Here is a 24,161-nt window from a genome sequence, read left to right on the forward strand (position 1 = left end):
CATCACACTTGCATTATAAAAAATATGCAAAAAGGTAAAAAAGAGTTCAATACAGTACTAGAAATTTCTTAACTTCCTAGGGAGAACAATTTTTCTATAACTCACGCTCCGCCTGCTGCTGTGTGCGAGTGTGATGAAAAATTAATTTACGTCAACATGTAGGTATACGTATTGTAGCTTAGTTTTGGAACGCGATATCATAAAGGCGACAACACATAGGTAAAAGTGAATCAAGTGAATTTTCGTCAACATGTATTGTGGCTTTAGTTTTGGAATGCGGCGTAGGCGAAGGCAGCTGTGGGAGCCGGCGCGGGCGCAGCCAATGCACAGCGACCTCTGACTGGAGACACACGTGCTCAATAAAAAAAAGTTTTATATTTTTTTCTGTCATAATGAAGAGTTTATTTTTAATAGTGGCCAGTTTGGCGTGCGTTTATGGTAAGTTTGATTTTTTTATTAACTTATCTCCCTTTTTCATTTAATTTAAAAAAGCAATGCGAAATTATTTATTGTGATTTAGATTTGATAGAATTTAGATGGCAAGCAATTTTATCTATTTCAAACCCGTAAAATGTACTTAACTATCAGTGTATTTTTTACGTCAATTTGTGTTGGTACTAACAGATATTTTTTACTAAGTAAAAACTAAAAAAAAAATCAATTGAGAGTGCCGGTAATTTGGTGTTGATAAAGGTAAACAGTTTTTACTCTACAGTTGGTCACGATTTTCTATGGTAGAGTGAACATTTTGAAATGCCTAGTATTCACTTAAATATTTAAATAAATAGGCGATAAACGCTGATTATAAGTTATAGGCACCAGTGGCGGGGCTTCGATACAACTCGATTCCCTACGGGTTTCCTAAAATTCTCCAGTATTTGTAGAAGTTCGTACAAAACAGATCCCGAAAACCCCTCCGGCTTTATCAACGAATATTTTCACGCCGCGCCACTAATAGGCATATGATATTTATTTGATTATGAAGCATGTAAGTAGGAACCTACGTTATCCTATTTTAATAATTAGTATTATTGAGTTTGAAAGTTCCTTGTGTACATTTTTATGTATTATTAATAAAGTATACCTTCAGGGGGAAGATTTTACCAAAAAGTCAGATTATATAAACGAAGAGATAATTTTCAGATGTGAAAGCAAAGTAAACGAAATCTGAACAGTCGTTGTTACGTTAAATGTCTCCAAAATTTACGTAATTTTCTCACGGCGTACATTTACATATCACTCGTTCTTTGTAACATAAACAAGTTTTTTTTAAACTTACATAATTACATATGTAGATATAATTGTATAAATCGTTTATTGTCGTTTATTAGCAATGGCATAACTAGCCGTAGAATTTAATTGCACAAGCTAATATTTCGTATTGATAATTACGACAGATTGCTTGAGTTATGAGACGACAAGTTGTTAGTTAACGAAGGAAATCCTTAAGTACCTAGGTAGCTATAGCTAATGCCTATATTCAGAATTTAACGCAGGAAACGTTAGCTATACCAAGGGCTATACCTACTCAAGAAATGTCTTTATTTTACTTTGATGAATTACAAATCATATTTCTACAATATTTCGTAAACTCGTCCATTATAAATTATAATCATAATTAATACTCAACTAATTATGATTTATTAACTACTAGCTTTTTCCCGCGGCTTCGCTCGCGTTAGAAAGAGACAAAAAGTAGCCTATGTCACACTCCACCCCTTCAACTATCTCCACTTAAAAAATCACGTCAATTTGTCGCTCCGTTTTGCAGTGAAAAAACGGACAAACAAACAGACACACACACTTTCCCATTTATAATATTAGTATGGATTAAGTAATTAATATTTATTTACAAACTACGACAGGAAACCTATCCAAACGTATTATAGACAAATAGGAGTAATTTGACCACATTGTTTACAACCTGTCTTTCTGATGAATTTTCATGCGATTTTCACTTAGAAAGTACCTAATTATAGTGAATCATGAGAACGGTTTATTTTTATAATTCGTTAGGGTTTTGCGTATCCCGGGCGAATCCTTGAAATGAAAAATATATGTACAAATTAACCTACTACAGGAAATGTAGCATTAAATACGATAAGTATTAGTAGAGCACAGGTAAGAAAATATTAAGTATACTTAAGTAAGTTTTTTTAACCATGACCTTTCGATCCACACATGAGTATGTATGTCAGTGCTATTGTGGTAATATATATTGCACGTGCATAAACATATATGGAAATTCTCCTAGAGCACATACCGCCCTAACTGACCTTCACCGACGCAGCAAAAAAAGTTGGAACCTAGCAACAAATAGGAAATTAGTTAAAAATATGTTTTTCTTTGTATATAATACAACACTATTAAATACTTAAGAGTACTACGAGTACCACTACTACCCCGTATGGTGTCGACCATGGGTCTTTACCTAACAATTTTGGCGATGGGCCTATAATAATTTTTGCTTATTCATTCTATTTCGGCCAACTTCAAAATTCACCTATCTATGATATGTAATGATATGATAATTATGTACTTATATCGATATGCAATGTATTACACATTTAAATGTGCAATAAAGAATATTCTTCACACTCGCAATTAGGGTTTCTGCTCGAGAGTCTCGAACTCGAGACTTCTCGAGAATTTCGGCTTCATTCGAGACGAGAAAAAAATGACAGGTACTCGAGACGTCTCGAGTCCCGAATGTAAAGTACGACCTGAAGTGAAATGCAACTTTTTACCTTCTGCCCGGTCTCATCGCGAGGCGGTGGGGACGGTGACGAACGGCGGCCATAAATTATAACGAGATAAAGCGATCTAACCACAGAACTTAATTTAGATAGAAGAAACAAATTCATATATTTGTATAGGGGCCGAGCGTGTCAAATTTTGTACTGAAGTTGATTCTTGCCTGTAATTTTAAATATGTCTCAGGCTCTTGATTGTTCATAATTTTTGTGTTGTTGCAATTGAATATCACGTAACGAGGCATTTTTTATGTTTTGGTTGACTTCAACTTACAAAAATTGACGCCCGAAAGCTGCAAGCTGCGAGTAAAGACGGACAACTCAGTGGATTTCACTGAGTTCATTTGACACGCTAAGTAGATACGTTTGCTTGATCTATGGTATATATGACATCTGTGGATCTAACCTCTCATTCCAACGTAAGCTGGCAGCGACTTTAGCTAGTTTTGACAGCCTCGTGTTATTTAAAAGCAATTCGTCATTACGAAAAAGTCAGCGCGTTTATGTATCTTGGGTCATTGATAACCTGTGAAGAGTGCTATGGCTAACTTTGACAAGATTTGGAAGAACAGAGGAATCCGACGTTAACATAAAGCGCGATTATTTCGATCTCTTGTCTTCTCGATAATCTCGATATTTATGTATGGTGCCGAAACTTGGACCCTGAAAAGTTTTGATGTGGCTAAGATTGACGCTATTGAGATGTGGTGCTGGCGAAGACTGCTACGAGTATAACTTGAAAAGCTAGAAGAACTAACAAACATCTCTATTTTGCAAGAGCTGAATATCACCACACGGCTCTCCAAAATATGCCAAGAGCGACCCTCAGATTTTTCGGACACATTATAAGAGCACCAATGCATAATATGGCGAATTAATGGTAAACATTCTTGGGGTGGGGCTCGTAAGAGATGGTCTGACTGTGTGAAGAAATCGTGTGGCGACAGCGTATACTGTGCAGTCCACATGGCTTATGACCGCGTTCAATGGAGACACGCTACTTGTGGTCGCGATCCTCGGCAATGAGGAAACGAGGAAGAAGAAGAAGAAGTTATTTTAAACGTTTAATTTCAATGACATTATGATTTAATACATGACATTTTAATTTACTTAACCCGTGCACAGGCGGGGAAGTTAAAGGATTAGGTATTATTTTCAAGACTATAATTAAGAGTTTTGAATGATTCACGGTTATTTTCAAAAATCAAAAAGGTAATCACGGTCTATATCCCGATCAATATAAGTCTAATGAAGACTATAATTGTAGTTTTCTTGTTAAAATTTGATTAATGTTTATTTCAAAGAAGATTTTTGTTGCTCTTACGCATTTTTTATAATAGTGTGGTGCAATAAAAACTACTAATCATATTGTTGTTTATTCTTTTATCAAAATTTTACCATTTATAAAAAAAGACTCGAGACGAGAAGACTCGAGACTTTGGGCTCGAGATTTCTCGAAACTCGAGACTTCTAATAGGTCGAGAAATCAGAAACCCTACTCGCAATGTAAAAAATGTGTAAATAGATGTAAAAAAGTTAAGTACGGTACAAGACATTTCATTATTCCCTTGGGAGAACGATTTTTCTATAACTCACGCTCCGCCTGCGTGCAATAGCACATTTAAAGTGCGGGTGTGATGAAAATAATATTTACGACTATACAAATACCGTTGCACTTTTTGCCAAGTTTGTGCAAAATTACCATGGTTGGTAATATTGAATTTTTATTTCAACCAAAATAAACTACGGTCTCTTGCACTCAACTTTAAAAAGACATGTCCAGTTGCGGTTTTTTTCCGGTCACGACTCATGTTTCGCTCAGAACAGGCCCGGTGTGGTTACCTACCTTCACGGGGGCTAGTTTGGGAGTCCTTAATCACCTTGAATATAAATTAATCGACATTCTCCGTCTGGTTTTAGCAATGCCAACTCACTTTAATTGTTCGAGGTGAGCTTATAATTTAATGGTCGTAATAAAATGTCACGGGGAGAACGATAATTTTAGATGAAACCACTATTTTGATAGTTGAGTTTGTTTGATGTTGAAATAAGCTTAGGACTTAGAAATTCATGTTTTACGAGATCATTTTCAAACAATCATTTATTAATTCTTAAATCTACAATAAAATTGTACAGTCGACTACAAAGAGAGACTGTACCTAGACTGCGCGTGGGTTTTGTAGGGTAAGGTAACATCAGTTGACTCTGACCTCTGACTGTATCTGCGACAGCAAAACAGCCCCCGCGGGGTCATCGGTAAAACCAACCTAAAATTTTATAGATAAATAACCTAACCACAAAATTAAAAATTTGAAAAACCCCCGACCGCGACATAGTGGACCGATTTTCATGAAACATGGCTAAGAACACTCCCGAATAACTCAGCTTTAAAAAAAAACGAAATCTAAATCGGCTCTTCCGTTCGGTAGCTACGATACCGCAGACAGGCTCATACAGACAGACACGCCAAACTTATAACACCCCTTTGTTTTTGCGTCGGGGGTTAAAAAAATAGCTCTACAGACCTGAATTTGCCCATAAAAGGGCTCCATTCCTGACTAAATTCAATGTATTACGGGCACCACTTCCTTCCTACATCGGTAAACGGTGTTACTTAACCTCAAACCGATCGGAAACGCTTTCTACACTGTAATATTCGATCGCGTGTAGGTACTTATCTCAGTATGAGGTAATTTTAAAGGTTATTTATACATGCACCATTTTAGATAAATCTAGTAAAAACGGCAGGAGATGCGGATGATTGACCCGAACGGAGAGTGTAGCAATGTTTTTAAAATCAATATCTACTCGTATAAGTGCTTAAGGAAAAGATTATGTATAAGTAGTCATATTATCACTAACAAGGAAGGCACATTTAAAGCAATTGCATTAAGAGAAATGAACACCGATTCTTATGAACTTCCTTACAAACAATGATATTAAGTATCCCTGTATTTATTAAAACAAGACATGACGTATTTAAAAAATTGGATTGAAACATGTCGAACGCTATATCGACTTAATACGTGAGTAACTCGCTTAAAATATTTTTAAATATGTATGAGTCTCACGGGAGTTTTATAGTTAAAGCCATAACGTTATGAAAATACTATCGTACACATATATATATATATATATATATATATATATATATATATATAATTGGTAATATTATCACATAAGGAAGGCGCATTCTCACAGAACATTTTAATTGCGTTAAGAGAACGATTCACAGAGTTTAATCTTACGAACTTCCTTTAAGAAACAATGATATTCTTCCTGTATTAAAACAAGATAAGAATACCACCATTTTTAAAACAAGCCAATACGCCATTCTGTTATTTAATTCCATAACAGCAATACTAGGTACTTTATCATATTCATATTCATTTATTGCATTATAAATAGATGTTACAAAAGTATACATGCTCATGGACCCTATAAGGGCGTAACATATTTATATGCTGTGTAGTATACTACATATACATTAAACACTAACACTACTAAAGATGCGTCTTTGTCAATGTATGATGGTAAACTTTAACTGAAAGGTTACCTAAAGAATCAAATGCACTTCAATTGTCTATTTACCAGGGCCTCTAGCCAAAACGTAGGTACAATCGTTGGCGCTTCTTAGGCTTCGTGGCATGTCGTAGTTAAATTTTCTCTTACGAAACGCTTTTGCCCTACTACATACTTCAATCATATCCGTGAAGCTCAAGAATATAATAGTGCCAAATTGTTAGCCGAGTCATGACAAGTCAAGACACAAAATCGCTCTCTTAGAAATTGCAAAAGGATCACATTTCGTAAGGGACTTTCGCATGGAATACCCCATTGGTCCGCCAGAAACAGTTGCATATCATTCGCCATCGAGTATCAATGATTGTATTCTTGGCTACAGGTCCCAAACAAAAGAACGTCACGTATAAGGTCAAAGGACTACACAACCTTTAGTGGAGCATTAACCGACGAACCGATTAGTAATCGAGTCGTCCTCCTTTCACTCACGCTCACATCCTATATATACCCTTACCACGAGAATGACAATCACATTTTCGACATCGAATGCATTGAGGTGCCATAGAGTAGAGAGGCTTAAATAAGGAGTTTTTAACCATCGTAGTCTAGGTAGCAATGCACCGAAGAGAAGTTTAAAAATTGCGAACGTTCTCAATATTGTTTTTCGCACATTTATGGCCGAGCTGTTTCAACTCATCAATTGCCATATAAATGGACCCTAATGGATTGGACATATAATCCATTGTGTAAATGCCAAACACCGCTGTGTAACAAAAACATCAAATTAAACGATCGTCAACTGTTGAGAACATTGCGTAATACATCCCAATCTTAAAGGTAATGTTTTCAATAGCAACTTGCATAGGAATTTTTTCAGGAAAATTTCTAGTATTTTAAGGAAATTTTCTGGATTTTTTTTATATTTCAGGAATTTCTAGTATTTTTTTAGAATGTTCTGCAACTTGTAGGTACATTGCTAGTTCTAGACCCCTACTGCATCTAACCCTACCCCTACTGTTCTAGATACCTACTGTCTCTAAAGATCTTATTAGCAGTCGAGGGGTTCATCGATTCTAATCCTGATATTCTGACATCCACTCGTTAAAATAGCCTTATTTCTCACTTCAATGACATACTTATGTTATCTCCTTAGCTGCAATGTGATTTACATATTCGCTATCGAGTTTGTCACAGGTATATTCATGGTAGGGGTACTTAGTGATGGGCGTTTTTTCGACTGCCTCGAGTGACGGGGTTCTGTCACGATTTTAATGTCGCACGATATGCTGCGACACGACTTCTGTATATGCCATATACCTCTACAATGTCTACATATTAGCACAGTCACCTGAAATAACATCGTACAAAAAGAAGGCTCTCTAAATATCTGACACACTCCACCAGGCACAATTACCACACATGCTTAATTTTTAGCCGAATGGCATTTCTACGACGCGAAACGCCTTCGAAACGCCGCAGAAATGTAGTCTGGCTCTGTCGCGCCAACGCGCAAGAGCGATTGATATTATTGTGATCGTTTCGTGAGCGTTTGTGCATTCGGCTACGCACACAGAAATAAGATTGTATCAGATATTTTTGCAGCCTACTTTTTGTGCGATGTTATTGCCGGCATACGGCGCAACTGGAACTTTAATATTCGTAAAGTAACAAGTCAAAAAGCTTTACCTACACAAAAAAGTAATGTTACAGTTCTACGTCTTATGAATATTTGTGATGTTCCATGTCTAAAGACAGCATCGGAATATTATGAGAATTCCTATAGGAATTTCGGTCAGATCGTACGGCTCTTATTCCACATCATACATACATACAATCACGCCTGTATCCCATATAGGGGTAGGCAGAACACACGAAACTACTAAAGTTTCAGTGCCACTCTTGGCAAATAAGGGGTTGAAAGAAAACGACACTGTGACATTGCAGTGACAGGTTGCCAGCCTAATAAGCACTAAGCATAATAAGCACTTGAAGCATAATAAGGACCGTTGACACAGTTGACTCTCGTCACTGCAATGCCATTTCTCCCTGCTTGTGCGTTACCGTGTTACCACATGGCTTGCAAACTCGCTCCATACAAAGGTGTTGTACTGTAAACCACAGTACGCGCTTGACTAATTTCTTAACTGCCAGTGTCGCAAGGCCAATTTAACTGTGTTGTCACGGATATTGGCCCCGAATCGACGAGATATGATGATACGGCGTGCCAGAAATATTTTTTACCAAAATTGGAATTTATTAAGGCCAGTCTATATGAGACAATTTTTTGATATATATAGTTAAATGCACATAAGTGGATGCACATAATATGACAATGGCTCGCCTGTGCAACTTGATCGCAATATAAGATAATCAATCAAAAGAAAGTGAAAATGCAAGAATTAAAATTTTAAACATTTTTTTTGAGTACCTAAGTAGGTATATCACCATAAATCTAAAAATTAGGATAAAATTGTGTAGATACATTTATGAGATTGACGGATGGTTCTGTGGTAATATGTCAATTTATCTATCTCAACTGGACGGACCTTTAAATTGACTAGTGAGAATGTAGGGTAGCATTGAAATAATTTATTGACGTATTTCATATCGTACAGATTTATTATACGCTATAAAATATCTCTAGGATAATAAACTGTAAATATTATACATAATTATTAATATTATATATTGACTTTCTCCCTGACAAAACACTCCAATATAACCGATTACTAAACCAACAGAACCTAATAATATAAATGAAATAGGTAGCAAGTTTATCTCGTTTTCATAATGTCTGTCGTTGTTGGGTAACTAAATATGAGTCACATCAGTAGCTGCACCCTTGCTCTCAATATTGTATTACGATGCGGTACCTAATATGTATAGACAAACATATAAGTACAACAAGGGATATAAGAAAGGTGAATAAAAAATAATAACTCACAAAACAGTACTTATATCAATTAAAATTTTTAAAACCCCCGACCGCGACATAGTAGACCGATTTTCATGAAACATGCCTAAGAACACTTCCGACTAACTCAGCTTTCAGACAAAAAAAAACTAAATCTAAATCGGTTCATTCACCGGGAGCTACGATGCCGCAGACAGATACACACACAGACAGACAAACAGACAGACAGACAAACAGACAGACAGACAGACACGTCAAACTTATAACACCCCGTCGTTTTTGCGTCGTGGGTTCAAAATATTCCGGACTGTCTTTTTACTTGCTCTTATCCCAATTTTATTGTAAAGTGCCAATGTACGGTTCTTAATTCCGTCAAAATGTTACGGTTCTTAATTCCGTTCTGTTCTGATACTATTCGAAGTTTTATCCCATTTGTGATTCTACCAACATCCAATAAATAGAAAGGTAAGTTACATGAAAGTACTGGCAATGAGACCACGTAAACCAAATTGTTGTCACTAAAGATTTCACAATACATTGGGTATCTGCGACATGGTAGAAACTCTAAAGACTTGTATTTTTCAATTACTTAAAGTACTAATTTTACTATGAAGGTAGCAGGTAAGTAGATAGATGTATGGCGCAAATATTTGAAAATATAGAGGTATAAACAGTAAATAACAAACTAGCGATTGGGAACTCTTTGACTTTGTTGTGATAAACTGTTGCCAGTCTATAGTATTTTAATGGCGTCGAGACCTTAAGACCTTGCTCTGTAGAATTATGGTGTTACAATTAAATACGGAGGTCAAAGCGCCTTACCAGTGCGAGATTTTATTCTCACGTTATCTACTATTGTCCTTATCTGTGATACTGACTTATTTATGTGTGAGAAAGGGATGGGATGAAACCTTATTTAACCGTAAGGGTTTACACGGCTACCAGAGCTTGGCAATGATGATATATTGATATACTTTATCGTTGAGTCAATACATACTATTTTCTATAAAACGCGCTAGCACTAATGTATATAACATACTAGTATCGTAACAACGCAGATGCGACAAATAGTAGAAATCAATCTACGCACATGAAGTATGTAGGTAACTATTTATAATTAGGGCGCCGCTACTTTTCAAAAGGCATCCGACCTACCCTTTAAGGATATTTAATTATTTATTAAGGCAAATATCAAAGTGGCAATGAAACTCAAGCTGTTTCCTGTGCTCTTCCATTCCCGTTTAGAAATATGTAGGGTACGTACGTAGCCAAATGCTCAAACGCTTACGTTCTACTTTAGCTGTTCCGTATTGGCGCCACAGAGCCAGACTTCGTTTCGATCGGCATCTAGCGTAGTAATGTAGAAATTGCAGAACATTCCCAAAAAGCGGAAACATTCTTGAGAATGTTCGCAGAACATTCCCGCAACATGCAATTTATTATTTAAACAAGAGAATATACTTGAAACAATGTTTAAATGGGCATAATATAAAACTATATGTTATTATAGGTATAATATTGTCTATTACAGTTAGCTATTTTGTTGATAAGTGATAAGTTACCTAAATTCTCACTATAAGTTGCTTAAATTCTCACTATACTTCAGGGAACATTTCGACTTTCAGAGTTTTAGTCCTGACTTTTTTAAATTAGGTACCGAACTATTATTTCTTGATGCCTGTTTTTGGTCATGCCAATATATGTATATACAAAAAAAAACAGACAAAATAAAAACAAAAAGATCGCTGTCAGGATCGAACCTGAGAACATCGGCATACGAAGCCAGCGCACTACCACGGGACTACGTCTTGACTTGCTGAGTTCGACGAAATTATGGTATAAACTACGAAGTTACTAAGTATTCTGATAAATTCTCGTTCTCGAGAACATTCTCAGAAGTTACCGAAAATTCTCATTAGGAATATTCTGCAACTTTGGAAACTTCTCGACCGTGCATTGCTAATCTAGCGTCATCGATTGCCATTTCAACTAGGTCGGCAGGTGTGAGTTATGAATGTAGTATCAGACATAATTATGTAATTCCGTATAGACGGCTACAGTCTAAGAAGAAAACGTATAGAAAAAGATACGGTGACCTAGATGGCGACACCTTTGGGGGACGCTCGTCTAGATGCCGCTGATATTAAACATTTTGTAATGTATTTGACATTTTAACACATATCAAGCTAAGAAGATGGACCAAATTGTTAAAACTGAGGTTCAAAAGATTTTAGCCTGTGTCGAGCAGCAGCGTTGGTCCATACAAGCCGATTCCCACCGGCTAGCCTAAAATTGATTACTAGTAATGTGTTGTTGGTAATGTAATGTTGAAGGTAGGTTTATTTTTGCTTTGGTGTTGCCTAGCAGAAATTTTCACCAGCCGCCACTGGTGTCGAGAGATGGCAGTCTATACACTGTGATTACACATTTTACTTTGACAGTAACTCTTTATAATACTCGATCCTCTTTGGTAGTATGAAGGTAAAGTGTGTGGTTGAAGTCTTCATTTATACCGGTCTCTGGTATTACCCTAAATTATTTAAAACACGTATTGGCTAGACGTGGAAACTTGTTTAGTTGGTTACGCCATCACTGGGAGACTAAGTTTTTGCTTAGCTAAGTCAAATTATTCACGGCGCGGAATCCTTATTGTTCTTGCCGCATTTCACAACATAAAATAGGCGTATAGAATATTTATTAAAATAATTATTTACAGTACACAGCGCTGTATTACCCCACTAGTTAGGTAATGAGTTTATTACGCAACTATGTCAAACATTTAAATGGCTATAATGACTGTATAAAGTCGTAAGATACACGCGTGAAGATGAAATTCGTTACTCACTTCGGTCGTGTTTTAATTTATCGCTTCATTTCAGAAGCCGTCTTTTCCGCACTTATAGCGTAATATACTATTATGTTACAAGTACAAATAATAGGACACTTTGTTGTCTTGCTGTTTCCTTTGTTTCGTGTTTTATAACTAACCACAAAATTAAAATTTTGAAAAAACCCCCGACGTAGTTAGGGAACTGATTTTTATGAAACATGGCTAAGAACACACCCGACTAATTCAACTTTCAAACAAAAAAAAAACTAAATCTAAATCGGTTCAATTGTTCGGGAGGTACGGTGCCACATACAGACACACAGACAGGCAGACACGTCAAACTTATAACACCCCGTCGTTTATGCGTCGGGGGTTAAAAAATATCCCCACTCGCGGATTTACGTTCCTTACATTTTCAAGATATTTACGTAAAATTATCACACTAGTGCGGTAATGTACTACTTGTTCTGTAAAAATCGAATCGTATTTTATTTAATCACCTATGTATTATTTTCTGAATATAGTTTTAAAAATCCTAAAATATGTTTATTTCTTCTGTTTCAGCGCAAGAATTCAAATGTCCCGAGAAGAGCGGCTTCTACCCCGACCCGTACCAATGCGACCTCTATTACAAGTGCAGTAAAGGTCAGTACCGTGATTGAAAAGGTTAACTTGTGTATGTGAAAGTACTTGACGTAATTCCAATGCGGTACAGTTGACCTCGGAAGTCTTGTGTCCACTTTAACCTCTGTTGGATTATTTAAAAGGGATAAACTACTTGCTCCCTTAGAGATGATCACTATAAAGGCTATTTAGGTACAGACAACTTATTATGGCAACTGCAACGCACATGTACATACATACACATTGCAGTTGGGTGGCAGTACTTGCAGTCCCTATTTATTGGACTTGTGTCCGGAACTGTAATTGCACAGAGTAAGTTTCAAAATGTTTAAAAAATGTCACGAGAGATGGCGCTGTACCAGGTGTAACATTTTCTACATCGCGCTATAGATATGTTTATAGGGAACGTATATAAGGGTTTGGGATTTTTGTAATTTGGCTTTATTTGTGACTGGTTAATTGGTTATATTATTTAGGGTCGGTTGCACCAAACCGTCTGTCGCCGTTAAAGCGTTCGTAAAATTTTATTCTATGGGAAGTTCCATAGACGTCTGTTGCTTGAGCGACCTGTCTAATAAATTCGCTTAAGAGGATACGGTAGCGAAAATGCCTTTCAACTTGAGAATTTTAGTAAAATATACAAGTGTTATTAACTAGATTTATCGAAAAAAAAATGTACATTAAGAACAACTCAGTCAAAAGATATTTCAAAAAAATCTTTAAAATCGAGGTTCCGCTCTCGACTCTTTCCTCCTTCAAAACTTAATCAATCGGAACGAAATTTATGAATCTGAATAACAATGAAATAATCTATGTCGGACCGTTTAGCTTTTTTGGTTAATTGTTACCAATCTTGAGTATCACACCTTTTTTTGCGCCACAATGAAAAAGGCCGTTTTTGGAAATTTTTGATTAGCTCTAGAATCTTTAAAAAGCAGAATATCAAAAAAATCAAAACGGTCCGACACAGATAAAAATAATAACAATCTGTGTTGAAAAAATCATTGCCATATCTTCATAAACCAGGGAGGAAATAGTCGAGAGCGTTTGTATGGAGAATTGACCCCTACCGTATCGTCTTAAGGTACAATTTTGGGGCGCTCTATGAAGTATGAGCTTTAATGGGAAAATATTTAATATATAAGTCCATGTCGCTAACCACGATGGTTTTCCCATTGGCTAGCATGTAAAATTATTCAACGATAGTAGTGTCCAAACTTGCGGTCTCGCCATTTAGCTATGTGCTTACTACCGCAAATAGACTGTGAAAACTTACTACACCGCAACGCAATCGCTTTGCGTACATACTGTTTGGCTCACTAACTAGTATGTCTAAGGTCAGCTATCTTTCTCTTTGTAAAAGGCCTGAGTGGACGATGGAGCGGAGCGTTTGGCGGGGCGGGTGAGCGTGATTACCGTACACACTATCATAGATTAAATTATAAGAAGATCATACCATCCCATATATTAAAATGCGACCGCCGAAGAACGCGAATACACTACACCACACATAGATGGCGCCACAAAAAAAATAGCTTTCGATTATAAACCGTATATTACAGATATGCGATTTATTGCCTTTAATAGACGTTGTTTAATATTTAATGTTTAATGTTTATTAGGACACAAACGGTACAATTTATTTTATAAAATAATGTTATCAGTTAATACAAGAACCAATGAAGATGCCACAAGTTGCTAATGCATTTACATGTACAAATTTGGAACGAAATAACAACTACATCTAGATAACCAACATTTGTCGGCAATATGAATAAATTCAAACATACAAGAAAATTGCTTACGGATAGAAAGAAACAAACTAACGTGCTTTGGACTATCGATAACTTAGCACCTACCATGAACCCTAAAGTTCTCACATTGCGGGCATCTTTCTTCGTCTAACCTGGTCTAACTGATATTCATTGGGAAGTAATTAAATGATCAGCCGTTTTTAAAACTGATTCGCAAAAAAAAATAGCTATTAAATCATTTGGTCAGCATACAAAAATTTTGCTGGCTATAAATAAAAATGGATCTACAACTCTTGATCAGCAAAAAAATCACAAACGGACAACGTTATAACCAATATCGATCTGCTTTTGTTATAATTTATCTGCTTAATAAATGGTTGAGCTGCAAAATAATTAGTTGGTCAGCAACATTTAAAAATTGGTGGGCAGAAAAAACATGGCCGTGAGCAGTTTAATTGAAAGGTATGCCTATTAAGGCATTGGTAATCTAATATAATAAATTTGGTGGCGTTTGATTTGAAAAATCGGCAAAGTTGTAACCGGAGTGAAATTAGTCCACGTCACACGAGCAGCCAATCGTGTGCGTGCATTTCATTCTAAGATTATTGTTGTTTACGTTACGTGTTTGTTTAATACCATTAGAAAAATATAAGTAATTTTAATACTCGAACCGACAGCACATAAAAAGGCCTGTTTTCAAGGCTTTATTCTGAATACAGAACATTAAAAAGTTACAATTAATTTTATTTAAAATCATTTTTTATTGAGTGCATTGTTAAAATAAAAAACAATATCCCGAAGTTACTACTAAAATAAATAAAATAGAATCAGACCTATATCTTTGAACAAAAACGCCAATTTCATAGGTAATGACCTAATACATATATCATGTCCAGCACATAATTATCATTGTACCTATTTTACAAATGGGCAGTAAGTTTTTTGAAGGACAAAACTTAAAAAAAAAATTAAAATAAATTTGCCGATCAGGAAAAGATAAGTTAGGCTGGTAAAAGGTAAATTTGCTGATCAACTGATTTTTTAGCGAACCAATGTTAGCGGATCAGTTCAATTGTAATCCAAACTGAAATAAATCGCTTACCCGCAGGTTGCTTAAAGAAATCTGATTTAAGGCTGATAGCTTACTGCCGCTTAAGTAATCAAACTGTCAACCAAAAATTTTTTGAGTAGCTCAGTATGACGACCGGTCTGGCGCAGTCGGTAGTGACCCTGCCTGCTGCGCCGCGGTCCCGGGTTCGAATCCCGGTAAGGGCATTTATTTGTGTGATGAGCACAGATATTTGTTCCTGAGTCATGGATGTTTTCTATGTATATAAGTATTTATATATTAAATATATCGTTGTCTGAGTACCCACAACACAAGCCTTCTTGAGCTTACCGTGGGCCTCAGTCAATCTGTGTAAGAATGTCCTATAATATTTATTTATTTATTTATTATTTATTTATGACATTAATTGTGAACTAGTTTAAAACTACTTTCTGACCTTCAGCTGCTAACCAACTGTCCAATTTTGCTGACCAAATATATATTTTTACTTACCAAAAAAGGAATATTCTGCAGATCGATTAAATAACACCCATATTCATTTGTGTTTGATCATGTATTGATTTTCATACTATTAAAAAAATATGACAGGCAACGTTAGGAAACGACGTTTGCGTAGGCAAATAACCCTCTGTCGCTTAATTCATAAAAACATGCTACGAAGCGAAGGAATGTTTAGAAGCAGTTTTATTGAACATAACCAATTGCACTTGACATTGGGATTATTCGTAATTGATATTATAATTCGTTGGCGTTATGAAATTGGTCGTGGATAGCTGTATTTTAGTAACTACTTGTATTTATTACTATTGCTTATTTGAACAATTCAAGTGTTGTAACGTGTCACGTGTGGTATAAGTGATAATGGCAATATTCCAAAATATAAACCTAACTTGAAGTCGCATCTTGAAAGTAATGAAATTGAGGTCTTTAAAGAGACAAAAAGTAGCCTATGTCACTCTCCCTCCCTCCCTCCCTTCAACTATCTCCACTTAAAAAATTACCTACGTCAATTCGTCGCTCCGTTTTGCCGTGAAAGACCGTAAAAGACGGACAAACAAACAGATACAAACACTCTCCCATTTATAATATTAGTATGGATAGTTGTTTAAAAACCCGCAACACGAGCCTTTTTGAGCTAACTGAAACCCAACACATACATACATACATTAATTATATTACATTACATAAATCTTCTCTTTCCGCACGTACAGTCACCTAAGCGATGATTTGGTACCTTGTCGCTTTAAATCGTTTGACAATTTCGTATGACATTTCAGACACGTCACCGTAGAGTATATTGAATAGTATGGTATAGAGTTATCAGTCAAGATTTTCGAATGCAGCGCCATCTATTATTAAGTTACGACAACTTTTCATGTGACTTTCCATGCCTACTATTATCTTTCCATGCTTACTTTAAACATGGAACGCCACATTTTTATGGCGGGAATTCTAATTAGGTCATTCATCAATCAGTCACATTAATAAATTTTTGAACGCTAACCTTTTTGCCATAAAATAGGATAATAATAATATTTACAATTGAATACATGTAATTAGCCATAGAATGCCGTTCGCTAGTTTGCGGGTGGTACAGCTACATCTAGCAAAAATTTTGGACATCAAAAAATACTTATACATTTTACAAAAACAATTCATTACCCAGTTTGCGGGCGTAACAGTGACATCTAGCGAACAACTTGCACTACGGCATATAATTGATTTTCACGCCCTCTATCGTTAATTTTCCTAAACATATCGAAATAACATGGGATTTAATATTTCCTTTGACTGAAAACACCGTGCACGTCACACGACGTTAAAGTGACAAAGTACAGATAAGAAAATCATCACTTATTTATGGCGGTGACTGTACTCACTCTATTCATTTATTTATTACACAGGCAAATCGGAGGCGAAGCTGTGTCCGGACGGTCTAGTGTTCATGGACGAGAACCCCAACAAGGAGCGATGCGATATCCCTTCCAACGTCGACTGCGGGGACAGGAAAGAGCTCCGTGAGTATTGCACAAAGTGTAATAAACTTTCAAGTATTTCAATTAGTGGGAACTTCTAACATCGATTGGGATTCTACTAAACGCAAGGAAGGGAGCTTAACGCATATTAATGATACTAGATGTCGCTAGTAGTAGTAGAGAACTAACGTGACTGTGGGTATTAACCCCCCGACGCAAAACGACGGGGTGTTTATAAGTTTGACGTGTCTGTCTGTGGCATCGTGGCTCTCGAATGGATGCTGAATTAGTCGGGAAGGAGGTATATCATATTATATAGTTAATATATAAATGAAATTAAATATTCATATTTTCACATGTTATAAAGACATCAATCACATAATTTCACGAAAATATCTATATAAAAAAAACGAATGTACTCGTTGATTTAACTATTTTAAAATTTTCAGAGGAGCCCCAGCCTACTAAGGACTGCCCCCGCCAGAATGGTTACTTCAAACATCCCGACCCACAGGTATTTATAAAACGAATACCTAACCTTTGATACACCATGAATACCTAAATAATAAAACACCTGAAACTGACGCATACGATCAAATATGTATACTTTAAAGGAAAGACTCCTGGACAGGACCGATTGGTCCTCAACGAATACTAGAATAGTTTTATAAAAAAAATCGTAAAACGGCACATCCGTTTAAAGACGCTTTTCAGGGTACAGGCACATACCTTATTCTCCGGGTAGAGTTAGCTCCTTTACTTGGCAAAAAGTAGTCATGGTCTAGTTCAAGCCTTCTTGGTGCTCAATACCTATTAGTTCTAATTATTCTGATTCGAAAAAAAAATACAAAAAGAGGGTCAATGAACATGTTCCGTTTGACGGTCACACATTGTCCAATTTAAGGTTAAAAAGCCATAGATCACTTGATAAGTGATTAAGGTGTGTAGCTATAAACTCGATTACGAATAATGATATTGAAAATGTTGATTCCTCAGGCCTGCGACAAGTTCCTCTACTGCTCGGACGGCGTCCCCAACGAGCACCCTTGCCCTCCCGGCCTGATCTTCGACGAGGAGAGTTCCAACTGCGACTGGAAGGAGGCCGTCAACCGCCAGTGCGACCATCCCACTAAGGGTATGTGTACTCTGATACATAGTCATAGGTCATTTAGCCTAGGTACGTAGGCAGACTACGTCGCCAAATGCACAAACGCTTGTTATGATAATATCGTTATCGTAGCTAGCTATTGGCTCGAGAGAGCCAGACTGCATTTCGATCGGCGTCTAGGGTCAACGATTGTCATTTCGGCTAAGGCCAGCTATCTTTGTCGATGAGACATTTAACTGGGATTAGATGGAGAGCGTCGCCAGTGTGACCATCCCGTGGGAAGGGTATTTCAGATCCATTTCAACTATTACCCTGATACTCCATGTGCTCGTCAGGCATGATCATCAAAGAAGACTTTTTTATAGTCATAAATAAGAAAGCTTCGCCCACCTCATGAAGTGACACGTGAACGTATGAGAATTTAGTATTTCCTCCCACTTAATCAATGATAGAAATAAAATAGACAAGCATATGCACTCATCCAGCACTTCTTTAACTATTTCAATGACACGGCTCTCGTGCGTGGCGTGTGTCATCGTAATCGTAAATCTTCAAAAGCCTAACCGGAAATAAGTATATGACAATTAGCAAGAGGACGCTGTTATTCTGAAGTATGCCGTGACAGTTCAGTATAGTATGAAGAGAATAGTTCTAATGAAATTCCGCAACATCGCGCGTAGTCATATATTTCTGGTCAGGTTTTAATAATGCATGAAGTTTGAAGTTGGACTAGCAAGTCTACGTCATTTATGCTAAAGGGTTCAAATAACATTCGTGTTTGCAGACGTTCTTGATGACGGTTTCTCCTGCCCCGATGGCGACGTGATGGGCCCCAACGGCCGCGCGCTCCCCCACCCCACCTTCCCTCACCCTGAAGACTGTCAGAAGTTCTACATCTGCCGCAACGGTGTCCAGCCCCAGAAGGGCAGCTGTCCTTTCGGCAAGGTCTACAACGAGGACACCTTCATGTGTGACGAGCCTGAGAAGGTCCAAGGATGGTGAGTATGCTCTACTACTGTAGGAGGTGTTAGATGCATTCTCCACTCTGAGGGCTGTCGGAAGTTCTACATCTGCCGCGTTGGTATCCAGCCCCAGAAGGGCAGCTGTCCTCTCGGCAAGGTCTACAACGAGGACACCTTCATGTGTGACGAGCCTGAGAAGGTCCAAGGATGGTGAGTATGCTCTACTACTGTAGGGGGTGCTAGATGCATTCTCCACTCTGAGGGCTGTCGGAAGTTCTACATCTGCCGCGTTGGTATCCAGCCCTAGAAGGGCAGCTGTCCTCTCGGCAAGGTCTACAACGAGGACACCTTCATGTGTGACGAGCCTGAGAAGGTCTAAGGATGGTGAGTATGCTCTACTACTGTAGGAGGTGCTAGATGCATTCTCCACTCTGAGGGCTGTCGGAAGTTCTATATCTGCCGCGTTGGTATCCAGCCCCAGGAGGGCAGCTGTCCTCTCGGCAAGGTCTACAACGAGGACACCTTCATGTGTGACGAGCCTGAGAAGGTCCAAGGATGGTGAGTATGCTCTACTACTGTAGGAGGTGCTAGATGCATTCTCCACTCTGAGGGCTGTCGGAAGTTCTACATCTGCCGCGTTCCTAGGGTACCTTCATGTGTGACGAGCCTGAGAAGTTCCAAGGGTGGTGAGTATCAATAGACTGTATGGGGTGCCAGTTGTATACCCTCTCCCAAATCGAAAGCTAACAGAAGTCTCTGTGAAAACTTGTCAAAAATCTTTAATACAGAATAGAATAGCTTTAGTACATTGTGATACAATGATGTTTCCGTCCGTTGGTCATAGCCATTGCTTGCCTAGAAATTTGTCTGCTCGTCTGCCTTGCCTACACACAGGTATTTATTAAAACTGAATCTTAAAATATGTTTATTTTTGTTTCAGTGAAAACTTCTACGAAGGAGCCCAACTCGACAAGAACAAACTCCCCAAGAAAGCGTAAAGTGCCGTAGTTACTATTAGTTTTAGAATTGTACTTTAAATAAATTTAATTTTATAATTTGTGTATTTATTTCATTGGTTTAATATTCATACCAAATCATACCCACTACAGCATTATTCTTCAATTTAAAAGATATCCGTTTGGTCTGCATCTGTGGAACGAGACTACTAACGTCATCTAGTATTCTTTATTCTTTATTTTGCCCTTTGAGCATGTGAAGAAACCCTACGTACTTCTACCTATCTAGTGGGTTTTAGACGCGTGACTACCGTCAAACCATGACTCACGTCACGAGCTATATATAGATATACATAGTACGGACGGGTTCTTATACTAGTTTTAATACCTGGTCATATCTCCAAAACCATTATCAAAGCTGTCAGGTAAATACAGATGTAAAAACGGTTTCCTTCGTATTTTTCCGGAAACATTCGTATTTGTCATGCTAGTCCAATCAATGTCAGTACAATGTACTGAGACCGACTGTAATAGCGTGACATGTTCGTACGTTTTCGTAACAATACGAAGGCAATCTCTTCGCACTACTTCTGTAAGTAGTTATTGAAAAGTCAGTTACCTGATGGTAATGAAACGTCTACATCAAAAGCCCAGTGAATTACACATATTTCACTGTAATAAAATTGTACTGAAATTGTTACTGTAGTGTAGAAACATTTAAAAGTCATTCAAACCTCCCGAGCACTCACTAGTATTGATGATTATGGTTTAAAATAATTGAGCTTTCAAAAAAAAAAAAATTAATCTAACAAAAAAAACCGGAGACAGACACACACACATACATACCGACAGAAGGTTAAACTTATATTATAACCGTCGTTTCTGAGTCGGGGGTTAAAATACAAAAAATGTGTAGATATTTAGGACAAATCAAAGGGTCCACTTGCGTAATCGTGATTTAGATTCATACCTACCACCGCCATCTATACCACCTTCCAGTAATTAATAACAATAACCAGCAAAACAAAGGATATTGACTTCCACACATTACATTAACATTGATAGAGATGGTGTTATTAACTGTTGTTGCATTATCACAACTTCTAGTTATCACTAGATGACTAGATGGCGGTATAATTTATAGGTAATATACAAAATGGCTTTGTTGCTAAATTGTACAACAAACTCAATTGTGGGATATTTTTTAACTTCGAACCACGGAGAAAGAAGCGCATTTCTTATTACACACTACGCGTTCACTGTCACCATAAAATGATAAATTAACAATCCACGTTCTGGAGTAATTGAAATTATTGAAAATGTAAATCATAGCGGAAGCAAGGTCTCCTGAGAAAGAGCTTTGTGGCCTACCACCTTTTTTTTCAGGGGAGGAAAAATGCTAGTACGAATACCACTTTATGTGGGAAAGTACTCCTTGTCTCCTTGACCCAAGTCTAGTGTCTTGTCTACCCACTAAACAACCCCCCGTCTTTCACCTAAGTGCTGTTATTGGAGGACACGGGAAATATAGGGTACATAGCCGAATGGCACAAACGCTCACGAAACGAAACGCTCGTAGATATCTATCTCTATCACTCTTGCGTATTGGCGCGACAGAGCCAGACTACCTTTCGCGGCGTTTAGTTTTCGTTTCGCGTCGTAGAAATGCCATTCGGCTACGGGGCCTGGTGTACGCTACCATGACCACCAGCAAACGGCTGTTAAACCCCAACTTAGGATGAAATCAACCGCCAGTAAAGGGAGCACCCAAATATACCTACGCCTCACCATGAGGACCTTCCTTCTGTCAGGTAACAGTCGTCCCAACGACTGATGGCCAACCTCTGCATCCAATGAACAGCGACCACCACGAGTCTGACACTGACTTTGACAGTGACATATTCCGCAATTGCGTGTGAGTGAATTTCTTTCTTTGCAATTAATAAATAAATAAAAATTATAGGACATACTTACACACATTGACTGAGGCCCACGGCAAGCTCAAGAAGGCTTGTGTTGTGGGTACTGGGTACTACGATATAAATAATATATACATAGAAAACATCCATGACTCAAGAACAAATATCTGTGCTCATCACACAAATAACTGCCCTTACCGGGATTCTAACCCGGGACCGCGGCGTAGCAGGCAGGGTCACTACCGACTGCGCCAGACCGGTCGTCAAACGTCGGTCGGGGTCGTGCAATATACTGTATAAACCCTTAGATGAAGGGTATGTGACGTCATCATGGCATCACTTTACCATTACGTCAATAAATGATGGACATGATGATGGATCGGCAGCTGGTCAACAAACTTTCATATAATTTTTCATTGAATTATTGAGTTATTGGAGAGATAATGCAGTACCACGGTTGATTGAAGATCAAGTAAAGCAGCTACTCGTATATCTGCCTCTTTCAGGATATGGTATGTTTCATGAGAGTGTACTAGATGACATGAGGTTAGGTTAGCTTCCATATATATGTTTTCCTATGTCCTGTCTATGGTATATGCATTTCGCATATGGTATGATATATTGATATTTTTTTTTTTTGACTTGCGCAATTGGGAATTTAGAGTTTAAACTCTATCCTATCCACAAATAATCATGACGCCGGGATGCCCCAGCGGGACATCCCGGGGTTGATGATATATTGAACTTCAAAGAGATTATAAGTAAGAGTGTAGGATACAAAAAGTAAATTTTGCACACGTTAGCTTTATCTCTAACCTAACTATGTCAAGGCTTCTGGTGCCCATGAGTAATTACATAATAGACACATCTGCTCATTGGCCTCCTATTAAAAAAACCATACAATTAATAGGTACTTTAGAGCATTTTATTGGTCCCAAAATCCAATTTACAATTCACAAAAACCTTTCAACAATCAAAACATTACTCCATTCGTTCTAAAACCGGTAAAAGCTCGAAACCACTTAGTCCAGTTTAAAAGCGGTTTCGATCGGGGCCTGGTCGCTCCCGCCGGTTGCGCAAGAGTCGAGTATGAACACGAGACACGCAAACGGGTCTGCCTGACGAATACGTCAGTCAATTGTCAATTTTGAAGCACGGAGCTATGCATTTAGTATTAAGTTGTACAGTCTTCTTAGTTGTGGCAATAATTTTTTTTTTTTTTTTTTTTTATATATGGTTACTTTGAACGAGGACCATAATATATTAATACGAGACAGACAAAGCCCATATACAAAAAAGCGTACCCTTGAAATGTATAGGCCTTTTAGGCTTAAAACTAAATGGCGCTGTTTCGCAGCCTGGAAGTGGCCAAAATCATATTTTCCCCAAATATTTTTGCGTGTTTTTATTTATTTGAAGAACAAATTACATGCTTATTTATCTTAATATCATTATATCACGTCAATACACATTTAGAAAAAAAAAATGTAGGCATCATTAGTGTAGTTATTATAGTATTTAATAGATGGCGCCAAAAGGCAGGCAGGCAGGGCGCTCATCCACACACCTTACAACCTAAATGGTCGCGCACCGTACGGTTTCAGAGGAATTTCCTCCCACGAACGCTCCGGCTGTGGAATGAGCTCCCTGTCGAGGTATTCCCGATGAACTACAGTATGGGGTCCTTCAAAAAAGGAGTGTACAAGTTTCTAATGGGTCGGCAACGCGCACGTGACACCCCTTGAGTTGCGGGCGTCCATAGATTGCGGTGACC

The 24,161-nt window shown here is 37.6% G+C and overlaps 1 protein-coding gene across 2 annotated transcripts; it reads left to right on the top strand.

The window, feature by feature from the left end:
- Positions 1 to 298: 298 nt before the first annotated feature.
- LOC125241055 (protein obstructor-E-like) lies at positions 299 to 20,571 on the top strand. Of its 2 annotated transcripts, none has more exons than XM_048149338.1 (7): positions 299 to 438; positions 12,584 to 12,664; positions 17,371 to 17,484; positions 17,892 to 17,956; positions 18,439 to 18,577; positions 19,335 to 19,548; positions 20,453 to 20,571. In XM_048149338.1, exons 1-7 carry the CDS (start codon positions 393 to 395, stop codon positions 20,508 to 20,510), a joined length of 717 nt encoding a protein of 238 aa, XP_048005295.1. In that variant the 5' UTR covers positions 299 to 392; the 3' UTR covers positions 20,511 to 20,571. The 2 variants fall into 2 exon arrangements, with proteins under 2 accessions (XP_048005295.1, XP_048005296.1); XM_048149339.1 differs by lacking the exon at positions 20,453 to 20,571 and adding an exon at positions 19,670 to 19,741 and having other exon boundaries at positions 19,335 to 19,495.
- The last annotated feature ends 3,590 nt before the right edge of the window (positions 20,572 to 24,161 follow it).

The sequence above is a fragment of the Leguminivora glycinivorella genome, chromosome Z (genome assembly GCF_023078275.1).
Source record: "Leguminivora glycinivorella isolate SPB_JAAS2020 chromosome Z, LegGlyc_1.1, whole genome shotgun sequence".
NCBI lineage: Eukaryota > Metazoa > Arthropoda > Insecta > Lepidoptera > Tortricidae > Leguminivora > Leguminivora glycinivorella.

Bases quoted from the DNA above. Each gene is read 5' to 3' on its own strand.
- LOC125241055 (XM_048149338.1), top strand. From the start codon at position 393: ATGAAGAGTTTATTTTTAATAGTGGCCAGTTTGGCGTGCGTTTATG. The intron at 439-12,583 runs GTAAGTTTGATT...CTTCTGTTTCAG, and splicing joins CAGTTTGGCGTGCGTTTATG to CGCAAGAATTCAAATGTCCC. The intron at 17,957-18,438 runs GTATTTATAAAA...TTGATTCCTCAG, and splicing joins TCAAACATCCCGACCCACAG to GCCTGCGACAAGTTCCTCTA.